Below are 17,091 nucleotides of genomic sequence, written 5' to 3'. Positions count from 1 at the left end.
CATTATAACAGCATCAGTATTTAAAGTTTATGTTGAATACTTCTTCATGAAAGTGCCCTGCATATTATGCACTTTCTTTTTTTCAGCACAGCTTATGAAGTTACTGTCATATTGAGCTACTGGCAAAGTATCATCAAAAGACATGATTTCAGAAAAATATTAGATTGTCTTTTCTTACAAATCCAGACTCCTACAAAACTGGACAAACCCGTTTGAAGATCTCAGCAGTGGCACGTGGATGTGCCAAAGGATTGAAATTGTTTTTTTCATGCTGTTAGCCATCAATTAGAATGCCAAACAAGTTGCAAACTAAGCAATTTGCAGTCAGGTCTGAAATAAAGAGAAAGTTTTTTTTGACAGTTTCTATGCTCTACATCAAACTATCAAGACATCATTTGACATCTGACATCTAATCTGTAATTCCACCAGGAAGTACTTTTTTTTTTTCCTCTGTGAATCCAATCTGATGTATAAAAACTCTATAAAAAAAAAAAATTGTCATTGTCATTGTATGGCTAAGCATTCCATTCAGTGACGTGATCAATTTTATATTAAAATCTATTTTTAGAAATGCATAGGCTGTGCATATTAAGTCCATTAAAGAGAATTCATGTTCTTTGTTATAACTGTGGATTTAGCACTTAGCTAGAAAGTAATGATCAATTTTCACTCTTTCATATAATGAAGTTAACAAATTATATCACATACTGTGGGTGCACAAACATAGTGCAACACAGTAGCTAACATTCAGTTCAGGTAACAATTTGAGGACATGGGCAGTCCTAAATGATTTCAATTATAATGTTATTAGTATTATCCCCACCACCATAACAACTTTGATGAAGTTTGATGATGTTTTAGTAGGAGCGCCCCTATCGGCAAAAATGGAGTATCCCATTCCATCCCTCACGGGAGTACAGTATAAAAGGGGGCAGCATTTTGCGCCATCTTCAGTTGGTGCCCGGTTATTTGTATTGCTTGAATCACTTGTTACCAGAAGTCGTTATTGCCTGGGTTGGATCAGTTGTTACCAGAAGACTTACAGTTTCACGAATGGCGAGTATACTTTTTGTGGATGTGCGATTCCACTACATTGGCGTCACGGACAGTTTTTATGTACTTCCGTGCTCGTATTGTTAGTGTACTGTTTTGGGATATGGTGTCCCATTACTGTAGGCGGCTTTCTTTTGTGTTGCTGCTGCCATAGCGCTGGCATAGGGGGACTCCACGTTGGTAAGTACATTACTGCTTTGTTTTTATACTAACCGTGTATTAGTAGTCCGTTCATTTTGTAACAATTCATTGTTTGGATATTTTATTTAGTTATTTTGCATCTACCAGCTGTATATCATTTTAGGTTATGCATAGGGATTTGATTACGTTCGCTAATATTTCAGTAAGCTAAGGTTTGTATTTGTAATTGGTTAGTAGTGATTATAGTGTGTGAGGTGTTTGTGGTGTGTTCCACGTACATTATTTGTAGTGCGATTTGTGTGTGTGTAGCTGCTCTAAGATTAGTTGAGAAGTAAAGTACTTTTTTTTTTTTTTAGGTTAGCAGTTGCCGACTTGATATTATCTGTTGTATATGTTGATTTGTAAGACATATCGACTGTCGGACATAAGACTTATTGACAGCCACTTTCTCATATAGAATATACATGTATTCCTTCTTGCTTTTGTGGTAAGTTGGTATTGTTTTGTTTTGTTTTTTTTACTTGTTTTAGTTTTCTGGGGCTGCCTTGGCTTTTCCAAGGCGAGTCCTATCTTTGGTGTGGGGAGGTTATGCCTGATGCGAAAGACCAGGAAGTTTTCTGGATAGCCATTCAGGGCCGCCTCCAGTTACTACTGTTTTTCATTGAAGCATACAAGCAGGGACTCATTACCCACTTGGAGTTAGTGCAATTCTTGGTGGATTTTTTATTTCAAGAATTGTAGAAGTTTTTTTGTTTCATTTTTTCCTCACTCTCCTGCTCTCTCTCTCTCTCTCTCTCTCTCTCTCTTTTTTGAGTAGGGGGTTGAGTAAAACTTGTATATTGCTCTCATTGTTGGATTGGTGGTGTGATAGTGCAGTCCTATTTTGTACAGGGTATGTAATCCTCTTGTGTACAGGGTATATTGGATTTTATATCTATCGAGTGTCTTTAAGGGAATTACCCTCCTTAGAGAGGGAAAGTGTTACAGTATGGCTACAGGTGATACACATGGGAAGGTTCCTGTTAACAGGTGTAGCTATACTGATTTGTTGGCAGTGGGAGCAACCCCTGCGCAGGCGCACCATCTCCTCGAATTGAGAAGGGAGTATGGGAGAATTACTCCCGACATGGTGCAGACCAAGGGGGAGTATGGGAGTGGGGATTTATTTGAGCAGCTTGAATTCAGTCCAAGGGTAGAGACAGGGGATAGGTCAGTGGAAGCTGGATCCCCCTTGTGATACCAGAAACGCCCCCCCCCCCCCCCCCCAGTCATCTCCCATATTTACACTCCCCTCCCGTTCAATCGTGGAAGAGAGAATTGGTCATGGTAAGCGTGATCAATTGTGGCAACATTGAAAGCTTGCATTGCCAGCTGGCTAGTGAAAACTCTTGCTTAAATCTGTATTCACCCTCACTAAGGAAATTAGTGTAATAAACGCTAATGAACAACAATCAAATGTTGTTGCATCCATGCTAATCTTGACTATTCATTATGTTCAACTTGCTTTAGACAATTCAAAAATTCCACTGTTCTTGCTCATTCATGTGTGGCCATTTCATCATGTTACATCAGGTGTCAAAAGAAAGAAAAAAAATGTTGAACCTCATAATGTATACAACATTTCACAGACTATTTTCTTTCACCCACAAAATAAGTGGCCATCCTGATTTCCTTCTTTACTGGGATGCACTGAATAAGAAGATTCAATTTTGGTAGCAATTATTCCCTTTCACGTGTGCCCATCCCCCTACCTCCAGATGGGTGATTAAAATCCCTAGGTCAATAATTAAGTATCAATATTAGTATCAATTAAGTATTTTATTGTATAAATGCAATGTTAACACAAAGGATAGTTCTTATTAAGCATACATTTCAACAAACAAACAAGTATGAAAGTCCTCTTCACAGATAACATGATGGACTTATGGCGTAGTTGTAAGGGAGACAAATGACAAGATTCATGAATTTGGACACCAGACAGCAGACCAATCCTGCATAGTTGACAAACCATAAAATCACCCACCTCCAGGAAACAAACACACAAGAAGAAAAAGTTGGAGCACTGATTGGTCTGATGTATGCCAAGGGCTTCTTGGGCATGAATCACCATGACATTACCCACCTCTTTGATGACAAAGTTGAATAAATAATTTTTGGTGCCACAATGAGCCAAAGTCATTTTGCATGAATACCTCCTTTTGGAGCTTTTCTACTTTTGAAGCTCCCCTTTGATTGAATTCCCAATCAGGTATTAAAGGCTGATGAAAGCATGACTGTTTTGCAGCCTTTCATGAGATGCATATTCCTCTGAACCCTACCTGTGCATCAGCCCATCACATCAACATGAAATCCGCACAATCGACAAAACTCCCTATCCCATTAGGACATTCAACTGGCTTCAAACAATCCCCAGACAAGCCAGGGGATTGCGGTGTGCTCTACGAATCCATCAACGCATCACGCTACCCATGTACACATTCCTTGCACCCCATTGTAGAGGAACTTGTATATATGTTATAGTGTTACTTTTCTATTGTTTATACATCTTCCGCAGATTGTCAACATTGCTGACGTCTGAGTCGAGCAACTAGAACTGCGACTTGAATAAGCAAAAAGTCAAAGACTTATCTATGTTGACAATCTGCCAACAATCAGTCTGGGCTTGGACCACAATGAACGAAGTCTCACAGCTTCGGAAACCCCGCAACATTCACCAGCACTGTCCGAGTTATCGTTGTCGTCTGCATCAAGTGATACTTCATCATCTCCAGCATCATCAGTAGCGTCAGCCGCTCACGTTGAAAAGGCGTCAGACGTGGACGTGGAGCAAGCGGATGAAGACAGGGTCATTCAAATCACCGTAAAGAAGCTACGTCAGGGAAGACTACAACTCAGTCATCTGGTGGTGGAGATGGAATGGTTCATGCACCTAGACGGTAAAGACCTTCTCCCAAGAAAGGAAGGTGCTGACCCGCTATTTCCACCATGAGCCATAAAAGTATTCACTGACCAGTAGCTGATGTCAGAATTTTTTCGACTCCTCATCATCAACTCGAACAGATATAAACTGCAAACTTCCACTCAATGGTTGAAATACGGTGAGCTTAGCTCAGGAGTTAGACACCACAATGGAGTTCAACCATTGCAGATTCACACAGGCACAGCTGGAAGGACACTTTAACTGCTCGGGAGGAAGCGCTCCGCCATCGACACATGCGGGCTTCCGAATGCCTGTCTGAACACACCCACCATCTCCAACCGTTGGCCGTTGGAGACTCAGTGCGCATCCAAAACCAGACCGAGAGTTTAGAGCTGGTAACAAAATTTTGGCACCACTAACAATGTAGAGGGAAGGCACCGGCGATTCCAAGTTGGTTATGGGGACAGCCACGCAACCTTTTGGGTGTTCCTTGACTGCCTCAAGGCAGAACAAGCTACAAGGGAAGTGACAAAAGGGCAGGCCCAGGTTAGTACGGCTGCCCAGCCCTGAAGAAGAATCTATGAGCAAATACACCAACGCTTGATGAGACTGGTAGAAGGCTAACGTGACCAACATATGTTGGATTTCCTGAGAGGTGTCTCTCACAATCTGCACTAAGTGCAAGAGTAAGGTGGATATCCACATACATCATAACACAAGCCGTGCTTTTGATTTTGGGTCTCACATTTGGTTCTTATGATTCCTACTTATTTATTATTTGTTGTAAATGTATGTTATAAGAAAATGTGTTTAAGTTGTTTTTTGTAGGTCAATCATAAACTTGACCATAAAATATTATGGTATAGCCATTGTACAGTCACCTCTCCTATCCTGACTCCCTTTACCCAGATCTCTCTATTATCCGAGTGCAATAATCCTGGCCTGATATCCCCCCCCCCCCCATGCAACAATTATGGGGCAAAGGGGGATTTCAAACTTAAAACAAAATTTATACACTAACTTACATGAATTACATAATATATTCCTCACATAATTAACAAACATTTATATCAAACCCCAGTCACTTTATTACAAAGTACACATATAATGCCTGTTTTCAATACAACTTTTTGTTCTTTTTTTTATCTATATCAATATGTAATGTGATTGATCAATAACCAAATCTATGATTAAAATACAATTGATAGGAACGATTTCAGTAATCATGCCACAGGGATAGCATTACAATACACATTTATTTGTTTAGTTATCTGTTTATCATTAGCTATTATCTATTAGTTATTAGAAAAGTTTCATCAACAATACAATTCATACAATCCAGTCAGTTTAGACTTGTTCAGGAATGACGATAATAAGAACTAGAAATAAAAAGCACTCTGAGAGCAGAGACCTCCGGCAAGCAGCTCATTTCTACCCATAAATGCATGATGAGAATCCCCCACTTTCCTATTACAGTGTATTACAGCCGTCTTTAGTCTACGTCATCAGCTTCCAGCTGCGCAGCCTGAGCAGAGCACACAATTTAGTGCATGTATGCAAACCTCAAAGATGCACAGCTTGAACTTCCAAGTTCAGTGATGTTTGGTACGGCTGTATCTGCCAAAATATCAAAAATCCTTCAAATTTCACTAAAAAATCTAAGGATCACAACCGAAATTCAATTGTATGTCCCTTGTGTCATTATCAACTTTTCTAAATCTAAATCCGTTCACAATTTTTTGAGTTATTTTGCACACAGACAAACAAACAAACAAATCAATGCTGATGAAAAAAGAATTTCCTTGCTTGGCGGAGGAAATAATGTTAATAATACACTAATACAGGAAGCTCATTCAATCACTGGTAGTCAATGACATGAAAAGCTTTAAAAAAACACAGGATCAATTGTACCAGTAATTTTCAGTAAAAATTCTAATACTTTCATCAAATTTTTTTTGTCAGGCGAGACTGAGGTACCTTAAGCATATCAAGCCCTGCTTAGGACCAAAAAAAAAAAAAAAAAAAAAAAAAAAAAAAAAATGCACATCAGTCTTGTACTAGCTCACATATCATATCATCTCCAAACTATAAAGACACTGATTAAAACAATATTAAGTACTCGGGTTTATGTTCGACACCATTCCACCTCGGCATGATCCAGCCAACTTAAAACATTGACAGAATCTGAATCTGAATACTGGCAATTAAATCCCTGCGTTCAGTAACATCCATACATATCCATACATGTAGGTGTGAATGATTTCTTCACAAACTCTCTGGCTCCTGGCAATGTAGCACTGTTGATAAACTGCACGCCTACATCATTCAGTAGTTAGTCTATGATGCAGCAGCAGACTTGAGGTGGACGCCATGCTTGGAAAGATCATTGGCAGTAATTACAACAGATACCTTCCACAGGTTGTTGCCACAGTGCAACAAAACTGATACTTCATTCAACTCACAATGGAATCTTGTGTGAAAGAATCAATCTGCTCATTACGACCTTTCCTTGTAAGCCTTGTATTGTCTTCGTCACTTGTGATGATTCTGATCCAATGACTGTGACTGGACCATCTCCGACTCCGACGGAAGAGAACCTTTATTCTCACATGCCTTGGCACTTCATGTTCGTCGTACTGGTTTTGAAACGAAGATATAATTTCGTTCCAAAGCTTTCACTGGGTCTGAATTGAAAGAAAATAATTTAATCAGATCTCCAATTCTCAGCATTATCTAGCAGTTTAATTGATGGATGACTCATTCAATTTAAGACATACATCATTAAAGAATACCACCAGAATCAAGTCATTTGCCAAATGTGAATTATGACAGTCTTTAGAAACAATGAAGGAGGGCATATAAAAAAAAAAATATATATTATTTTCGTAATGAAATTCATTATTCAGTTCAATTAATTTTTTATTCATTTTCATCAACAAAAGTAATGCATAATGCAGAGCATGCATTTGTCCGTTCAAATACTTGAGTAATTTGAATGAAAAAGAAGAAAGAAATACAGATCATAAATTATAATACAATACCAAGGTGTAAATATACAGATAATTACATATGTACAACTGTATATAATATCAGGAAAACAATGTGCACACTTTGCAATAGAAACGACAAAGAAATAAAGCAATGAAAAAAAAAAGGTTATCTACCTGGTACTAAGAAGTAAAGCTTGTAAAATGTAGATTGTACATTATGATAGTCAGACAAACAGAAAAAACAGAAAAAAAAAAATCAAACTAATTAGTCCATGGGCCAGGCCAGATATTGGTACCACCTGAGGTGGCAAAACCTTTTTGGTGTCATTTTGTTTGTCGGGCATAGATATGCTTATCAAGCTATGATAGCATTTCCAAATAAGTAGCTTAGTCATAATAAATGAATTTTTAACCAATTTGGTCTCGTTGTTATATCCCTATACTTCTGAATCGAGACTAACCGCTATGCAAAGAAGAGCACTGTTTTCTGTATGTCCACAGGTGTTCCATTGTAAACGTGGTGCGCTTAGTCTTTGTTCAAGGCAGGGAAGGGAATATCCAAAGGTTATGATGTCCACAGCGCTTAGTCTTTATTCAAGACGGCGAAGGGAATTTCCAAAGCTTATGATACACTGTATTTCCCTTCATCTAAAAACAAAAACAAAAAAAAAATAAGTAATTCCTCATGGATTTTGCCGTATTTTTCAATTATTCATCATTTTCCGGTGAAAACGCTACGGTGAAAACGCTATTGCCACGCCAATGCCGCTTTATTTCCATCCAACAATGAAATATAATGCAAAAAACAATGTACCGGTACACTACAATACATTATAATAAATAATAATATTGTAAATGAACAAAGTGATTTTTGTTAAAAGCTGATGTATTTGTTGAGAGGGTAGTGTAAAGACATCCCTTTTATTAGGAACTTTTAGATAATATGATGACGGTACATCGTTTTATTTGTTTTTCTTTTTAGCAGTGTTTACTAAAGCAGTGTTTAACAAAGACTAAGTGCACCGCGTGACAGCTGTGGACATCATAACCTTTGGATATTCCCTTCGCTGATTGAACAAAGACTAAGGGCACCGCGTTTACAACAGAACACCTGTGGACATACAGAAGACAGTGCTCTTCTTTGTATAGTGGTTAGTTTCGATTCAGTCAGAAGTATAGGGACATAAAAACGAGACCAATTTGGTTACAAATTCATCTATTATGACTAAGCTACTCATTTGGAAATGCTATCATAGCTTGATAAGCATATTACCTATGCCCGACAAACAAAATGACACCAAAAAGGTTTTGCCACCTCAGGTGGTACCAATAACCCATTTTGCGGGTCTTGGCCCATGGACTATTAATAGAAAGGGATATCATCATACAAGTTAGACCAATGACCTTTCAAAGTACACACCATCAGAACACTTTCAACACTTCAAAATGCCGTTTTAGTGACCGTCGCTCCTCTGGGAAGTGCAGCTTTCGTTGGACATTGCCTCCATGGTGGAGCAGGGATGTGAGAAAACTTTGGTGGTCATCTCCAATGTGAGGGCGTCCTTCATCTTTTACTTGATAAGGTGTCACATGCACATGTATTGTGGCCTGAAAGAGAAGCGAAAAAAAAAAAAAAAAACAGCTTCTAATTTCTGCATAATTCATACAGTACGCAAACTATCACTCAAAAATAAATCACTTCTCTATGTATTGTCCTAATCATACCAAGACTTCCTATAAAAGCTCAAAAGTTAAGTGCAATAGCATTTTTCCCTCAAATTTGTTTCTTTAGACATCTGCACAAAAATGAAAAATAAATTAAGGAAGATCAGCTACCAAAAATGCCACAGGTGATATCTTACAAGAAATTTGAGAATATAAGTTTCCTGGTTAACATTTCTAAGTACCCCTCACTGACGGGATGACATTTACTTCTGACTTTCATACAATCTCCAAACTACTCTTTGCCTGCTGGATGTGACAGTTCCCTCCACACTCACTACATGGCTCTTCTGTTTTCTAAATGAACTGGGCTAAAATTTGTCCCTGTGAAAAAACTTGCATCAACTGAAAAAAAAAATTCAAGTTATTGGCCTAGAGAAGCAGGTGCAATATATCTTGCCCTTACAATGCATCAGCTGACAAAGGCATACAGCATAAGAACTCACTGTGATTCAGAGTAGACATGATAGATCACAAATAAAGGTTCAAAACCTTTAGTGAGTTAATGCTGTCTTGCTTCCATTGTAGGAATTCACCAATTTTGAACTTGACCAGTATCTTCAGGTGATGCACATGTGGTGTATATTTGATTGTCATTGCTCAAAACTGTGAAAAATGATTGAGATCACAACAGTTTACAATCTGTCAAGAGCTTATCAGGTAATGTTCATTGACTGTTTAACCTTTGATCTTGTCGGACTTCTCCAATATCTGAACGTGGCTACATCTTTAGGTTATGTACATTGTACAAACCTGTGGGGTGAATTTGGAGGTCATAGCTCAAATATATGGAAAGTTATTGAGCGTACACCTCAAAATTGCAAGTACATGTACTGTACAGTGTTACCAGGGCAAGTTCATTGACCTTTTGACCTTTGACCTTGCTGGACTTCACTGGTATTCACACTTGACCGGTATTTTTAGGTTTTGTACCTGTGGTGTGAGTTTGGGAGTCTTTGGTGGTCATAGTTCTAAGCTGTGGAAAGTTATATAAGGGTACACCAACTTGTTGATGACATCAACGACATCAACAGTAAAGTGACGCCTACGTCTTGCCTCTGTTACACAGGCAAGACAAAAAAGGTGTAAGAAAGTAAAAATGATACCTTCAGCTTTGCAAGCTCCTTCAAGCTGCTGTCATCAGTGACATACGTCGAGACAGTTCCCGAGTGCCCACCGTCGAGCCAGTAGAAATGTTTAATGCGACTGATGAATGCAAGGAGATCAGGGTTCTTTGAGGCTTCCGGTAGCTCAACAACAAGTTGATTAAGAACTGTGCAGCCTTTACTGAAACCAATGAATGTCAGAGGAGAGCCACCATTGGGGGAGTGTTGTTCTGCTGGTACATGTGTGTTGGCATTTTCCACCTAAGTGAGCAAGAGGTGCATAATTATAATGAAGCAACAATGTGATTGATGTCAATGTACAGTTGTATGCATATTCCTTTGTTAGTGTACTACAGATTTGATCTTTCAATGTTTTAGCTTTAAATTGGAAACTGGTGGAAATCATTTGCACAATAAAGCTGCAATATCCAGTTCATGCGACCAAACAGCATGAACATTCCAATCCATTTCTGCTGAAAACACACAAACTTTTAGACTCTCTAACGACATTGTACATGTATCTTGAATTTTTCATCCAATAACATCTTAACGGGATTGTATAATTTTGGTCGAGACCTAATTTCAGGTTTCTAACATTTTATTGGTGAGACAATGAGAAACCTCTTATGAAATATGATAGAGCATGTAATTCCATGAGGAATTCAATGTTTATTTGATGAAAATTGGTTTTGAAATGGCCGAGATATCCAAAACAGAGCGATTCTAATAAAGTGTGGGACCCACCTTTTATTATGATCGCGTTGTTTTACTATGTTTTTGGACGTTTCAGTCATTCCAAACCCTATTTTCATCAAATAGACTTTGAATTCCTCTTAAAATGATAAGCTCTGTACTATTTCATAAGTGTTTTCTTGGTATCTTGCAAAAAGTTAAAAGCCCAGTTCTCATCTCCACCAATAATGTACCATCCCTTTAAAACATATTGGAATTTGTGTTGAGTGCCTTTGGTTTCTTTATTCATTAAAGGTAATCATCAAACCACAATTCAGTGTAATTCTCTAATTATAACCATTGACAACCTGTAAAAATACAGCATTAGTGCCACAATGACACAAAATATGCATACGGTACCATGTCTTGCGAGCACTTTTGACTGGGGACCTCGCTACTCCCCGATTCCTTGTCAATCCTTCTCCAAGCTGCCTCAAGAAGCAGTTTGAGATGCTCCCAGGCATTATGGTGGTCGTAGTTCACTGGTGATCCAGTAGCATCCACTTCCATGAAATTCTGGAAGCAGCTGAAAGCTTCTTCCACTCGCCTGGAGGGGGTGACCATGATGACATGCGAATGAGGGAAGCGTTTCTGCAAGATGTCCATTGTGTTCTCAAATGTCCATGCCCGCCATGCCTTGTTGAAGGGATGGTGCTTCATTCTTTCCTCAAAATTCTAATGAAGAAATGAGCAAACAAAATCAATTTATTCAGTAAATCATGCTGTAATTGATTGACAAATAAGAAGAGATCATCACATCTGTCCATCATGTGCCTCTAAGGTAACTCACTACCAGTTTGGAACCTAGTGTGTCACGTGAGAATTCACAATCTCATCTTGGGAAACCAGCTCCAGGGTAAAGGATTGAGACTTTAAGCACTACGAAAAAAAAAAACAAAACAAAACAAAACAAACACACACACACAAACATACATTCAAACCCATTGTAACAAGGCATCAAACAATTCACAATCAAATAAAAACTAGGGGAAGGAAGCAACGTAACCTTACACAACAAGCACAAAAACACAACTATTTAACAAGGCTATTTCACTGAAGGCATATTTGAACTAGAAATGTCGCTTTGGCGACTGGTATGCCTCCGCCATAATGCATGATTTTCCCAATAGGTCTAGATAGTATGTGGACAATGTGTGATTACATTTTCACAAAATTGGCAAAATATTGAAATGACAAGTTTGTCACAAATGTGTTGAATGTTCACCTTCCTTGACCTAGGTTTAATTGGATGAATAGGAGAGCATGTATCTAGGGATTTAAGGACTTTAACTTGACTTTGACCCATTCATACATTTAGGTATTGAGTAATTTTCAAGGTACAGGTGTGGAGAAAAAGTGCAATTTCTGAATTGAATAGTAAATTGTTACCATTTTCATCCAGCCCTTGACCCTAAAATTCATAAGATAATCACTTTCAGGTAGAACATGCATAATATGTACTAAGTTTCAAGATAACTTGAGCCACTTCGAGATATGGAGGAAAATGTTAGTTCAGCACTTTCACTTGATCTTTGACCTTTTGACATTTGAGGCAAAAAAAAGAAGAAAAAAAAAAACTTTCCAGAGAATTTCTATTAGGTTACACATGCATACACCAAGTGTAAAAAAATAATAACCCTGCTGGCATTGCATAAATATGAGGGAAATAGTAAAATTTTGAAGTGTTGCACGTGACCTTTGACCCCTGACCTTTGACCCCATGAACCCTACATTCTCTAGATAATCACTTCCAATCAGTACATGTATATACTATGTTCCATGAAGATACCTTGAACAATTTTCCAAGGCACGGAGAAAAAAAAGAAGTTTTGATATTTTTACTTGACCTTTTGACCTTTGACCTTTGATCTCATGACCCAAACTTTCACCAGAGAATCTTAATTGGGTAATACATGTATACACTAAGTTTCAAGAAAATATCTTCAGGCATTCAATAGATATGGCAAAAATAGTGAAATTTCATGTATTTGACCCTGACCTTTTGACCTTTGACCTTTGACCTCATGACCCAAACTTTCACCAGAGAATTTTAATTGGGTAATACATGTATACACTAAGTTTCAAGAAAATATCTTCAGGCATTCAATAGATATGGTGGAAATAGTGAAATTTTATGTATTTGACCTTGACCTTTTGACCTTTGACCTTGAGCATGTGCACCCAAAAGTTGATAGGCACAACTTCACCCCCTAATACACATACATGCCAAGTTTCATTAGGATACCTCAACAGGTTTTGATAGTTACCTTGTCCACAAAATTCATTACAGACGGACGGAAGGACGGACGGACGGACGGACGGAAGGAAGGACGGACGGACGGACGGACGGACAACCCGAAAACATAATGCCTCCGGCACCACTTCGTGGCGGAGGCATAAAAATAATTTTGACCATGGTACTGGCCAAACTGGTCATATGCAAACATCCAGCTCAAAACACACAAAATGTCACGGATATGTATACAGGATCCTCTGTAATGGACCAAAATACATTGTATAATTTTGCTTTTCTTGAAAGAGTAATCTTTTCTCTACCTAGCCCATGTCATAAGTTGGTTTAAAAGTTGAAAATTGAATCAATATTTTTACATTTTTTTAAATTCTTCTGCATAGCATGCATGAGTGACTCTCATCATTAAATTCTCTTTTCTCCCTTTTCTATGAACTGCACCTAACTCTCATATTTCAGGTGTTTTAAGGGATAGTATGGTCCAATTTCAACAAGTTAGATCCTGATGTAGACCTTCATGTTCCCCCACACAAGTTCAATCAGGTAGATGTCCGGGGATTCAGGCGGAATTCTCCACCATGAGATATTGAGCATCACGACGTCGGCTGCATAAGGTCTGGTGTGCATAGCTAGGGTCCTTAACGTTCATGAGCCTGCAGCCTTCCGGGTAACCGCACCAGCGACCCCAACTAGTAACAGCGCCCCGCGCCGGGGTTACCTTCCGGGCAGACTACACGGATGAAGGGCATCAGGATGTTGCTGAGGAGTTGGTCTGCAATAACTTCTTTTCGCATGATGCCATCAAAGACTGTGGCCTCGCGTCAAGATATCCCTCCCCAGATCATAAGTGCACATAGACAGAAAGATCCGTCTGTCCGGAGGACTCTTTTATATTTTGCCATTGACGCTGTCCTCTGTATACGGAGGGGATCCGTGAAGCCAGACGTAGTCTCCGCGGAACATTCCCCGACGGACAGATACAGACCGATCTTTCGGTCAAAAGTGCACATTGCAGGGATGCTTCGGCTTCCCCATCTTTCTATTCAGTGTCCCAAGACATAGTACAGTATAGTATGTGGTTCTCCACCCACGTGGAGCTCTCTTCTGCATCTATAGGTTTCCCTACAGGTTAATTTGTTTGTTTCGTACATTCGAATTGAGGATGAATGAAGCCATGTTGTAAATTCCGACAAGTTGACTGTGAAAAATTAACGCAAGATTTGGTCCACTCAGTTCTTTTGGATGCCACATATGATGCTTGCTCCGATTCCCTTGGAGCACTAAATCGTTCCTGAACCTCAATGGCTTGAATTTTGATGGACAATACTTGTTTTACATGTTCCTTATCTTGATCAATCAGTTGGTCTATGAAGGCGTGCTCCTCGGCTGTCAAAACGCGAGGCCTACCAGCATTTACCGCTCTACGGACAATCACTCACAGCTGACACAGGACCCGTCTTGCGATATCTCTCAATCTGGTTTTTTGTTGTTGTTTTTTCAAAGCTAGAGTTTAGGCCTACTCTTTTTAGATATTATGTCAAATGCAAATTCTTTCTGGAAGAGTTTATGCTGCAACAATGTTCTGAGCTAAGTGGAAGCATCTACATCAACACTATTCACTATGAATCACACACATGCACATTATGCATCAGCAGTGGCAGCAGGACCAGGGATCTCATTGTGACATCCACAGTGACCACACACATGACACACAACTGCTTGCACCTAGTTAACGTTAGGGGATCGGGGATGCATAATCATGTCATGACAATGTGTAGTTTCTAAACAACAACAAAAATACAAGGAAAAGTGGACTAATATGTCATTCTGAATGTTGTGGCTCGATTTCGTTGCCAATTCTCTCACCAATGTGACGTTGCAACGCAAGTGATTAGATTAGAAGACAACGCATGCAAGGCTGGCAAGCACGTGGTGGTTGAATTCTCAACACGTTCTGACCTGTACATCGCCAGGGAAGAACACGACCGTGCCCGTATCGGCAGGATGAACCGTACCCGTCGCTCCGGCGGAGCATGAAGGGGAGAGTCGTTGACGAAGTGCGAGCAACAGAGAGTTCGTTCTGCTCCCATATCCCTCTATGTCGCTCATAACCATCAAATCTTTCGCGCATATAGAAGTCATAATTGATTCAGATAATGAAGCTGCACTCATACTGGCGCAGAGAATGGGATAAAAACATCCAAGTTGGGAAAGTAGCCGCGAGAATCTCTCCACATACATGGCATCGGATCCGCTGCGCTGTGCTGACGTTTGCTACTGTGTACACTACACAATCGACAGCAGGGTTAGGGGGGGGGGCGTGTGTGACCGCGATGTATGTAGAGCAGTGCAGCAGCGCTGGTCGTTACACAGGTATACACCTGCTGCACAATGCAGGTGGTGTCAACGACCCCGGTGCGGGGCTTACGGGCCGAGCCCCGCAATTCTGTCCGTTTACAGTGCCGGGCTCGGCCCTGGCTTTTAATTCAAACCTTTCAATATCTTGTCGTTGTAGCGCATTCAAAAAAAAAAAAAAAAAAAAAAAAAAAAAACAAGGAAAGAAAAAAGAAAAGGAAAGAAAAAAGAAAAGAAAAGAAAAAAGAACCAACGCACCGGATATAGAATAACACAAGGACGCTTTTTATAAAGAAAAAGATTTTAATGATGATGTTTAGTGACAGATGATATTGATAAATTAAGGACTTTCTCATTATCATGATCATTATGTCATAATCCCCCAAATTAATATACAAAATCTGGCAAGTGTCCCCCACGTACTCCGCCTTCATTTAAATTCATTATATCGGAAGTTCAAAAAACTTCTTATTGGAAATCCCTTTCCGCCCTTCCCTCTCTCCCCATTCCCACCAAAAACACACATACACACATACACACACACACACACACACACACACACATACACACACATACACACACACATACACACACACACACACACACACACAGAGTCATCTTTATTGTTTTCCGTCAATACTTGTGCATTACACCTGTAAGTAGTGCTCTCTAGCATCAACAGACTGACATTTTTGTAATTTAAAAAAATATATATATTTATGCATGGGGGGTGGAGATACATCTAAACGAACTTCTTCTCTTTTCTCTCACAGTATTGTCTGGTAAATTTTTATGCATGGCCATAATCTATAGGCACACTGTTTGCACAGAGAAGCAATCTGTGGGCATTAAATCATTCATTTATAATAACGCGAACTGAATACTATATATTGAAGTCACTCATGAGCAAAATTGTGCTCTTGCTTGACGCGAGCAAATTTGTCTTGATTGACAGATTTTTTTTTTTTTTCAAGCAGCGCAGATCAAACGTTTTTGCTTTGTAAGCTTTGAAGTTGGTCTTGGGTATTGTGTAGTATGTGCGCGCAACTTCAAAGGTTATGTTTTGCTTTGTAACCTTCAAAGTAGGCCTGTTCATGGTTCGCTAGTGTGTTGTAAAGTAACAAAGAATGTCAACTTCACTCGTTTGCCGATCATGGTTTAATTTGGCCGTCTCGTTATCCACATGTAAAGGGTAATGACGTTTATTGTTCCACTTCCTGTGTCTTGAAGGGCAAACGTTCGTACATCAGTACATTATTATTTGACAGTTCAATTTTGTTAGGTGCTTAAGGCGCAAACATTATTATTGCTATCATACATGTATATAAGAATAGGCCTTGGTATACAGGTTAAATGCTTTCCAGTCATCATTCACAACATATGTTTATCAAAAACATTAACATATACTTGAACTGTACTCATATACCATTCCCTTTTGATAAACATCTTGAGTTCAATGCGAAAGTTTGAACCCACATAAAATTTGAGTTTGTCCCTCGGCCCATCAAAATGAAAATGGCTTTTGATAAAGAACTAGATTTGTAATGATGATGTTGCTGATATATAGGATTGATAAAATTGTTTAAAACATTCTCTTATTATTACCATTATTATTTGTTGTCATAATTCATGTCCTCCGTTGATAATTATTCCCCCCCCCCCCCACTTGTTACATTGAATTGCCGCCACTGAACTTATGCACTTCTTCGGGTCCATTCGAGAACACTGGCATAAAAGCCGACGCGGATGTTCATTTGTAATTTCATGTAATTAGAATTAATTTTTCCTGAATGAAAAAAAAAAACAAAAAAAAACCTTCAT

At 39.0% G+C, this 17,091-nt stretch overlaps 1 protein-coding gene across 2 annotated transcripts in view; it reads right to left on the bottom strand.

Moving 5' to 3' along the window:
• Window positions 1-6,264: 6,264 nt before the first annotated feature.
• Window positions 6,265-17,091, bottom strand: part of LOC140243840 (mitochondrial protein C2orf69 homolog) — a 33,992-nt gene continuing 23,165 nt past the window's right edge. Inside the window, exons 1-5 of one of the 2 annotated variants that reach the window (XM_072323507.1) lie at window positions 14,875-15,165; window positions 11,025-11,339; window positions 9,933-10,193; window positions 8,525-8,712; window positions 6,265-6,798 (exon numbers count right to left, since the gene is read on the bottom strand). In XM_072323507.1, the coding sequence (XP_072179608.1) occupies window positions 8,527-8,712; window positions 9,933-10,193; window positions 11,025-11,339; window positions 14,875-15,156 (1,044 nt within the window). In that variant the 5' untranslated portion in view covers window positions 15,157-15,165 and the 3' untranslated portion in view covers window positions 6,265-6,798; window positions 8,525-8,526. Of the gene's footprint in view, window positions 6,799-8,524; window positions 8,713-9,932; window positions 10,194-11,024; window positions 11,340-14,874; window positions 15,166-17,091 lie in introns of those variants that run through there. The other variant, XM_072323508.1, reaches the window with a different exon arrangement.

This window comes from Diadema setosum, chromosome 20 (assembly GCF_964275005.1).
Source record: "Diadema setosum chromosome 20, eeDiaSeto1, whole genome shotgun sequence".
Classification (NCBI taxonomy): Eukaryota; Metazoa; Echinodermata; class Echinoidea; order Diadematoida; family Diadematidae; genus Diadema; species Diadema setosum.
This window is presented reverse-complemented; position numbering and strand designations above follow the sequence as displayed.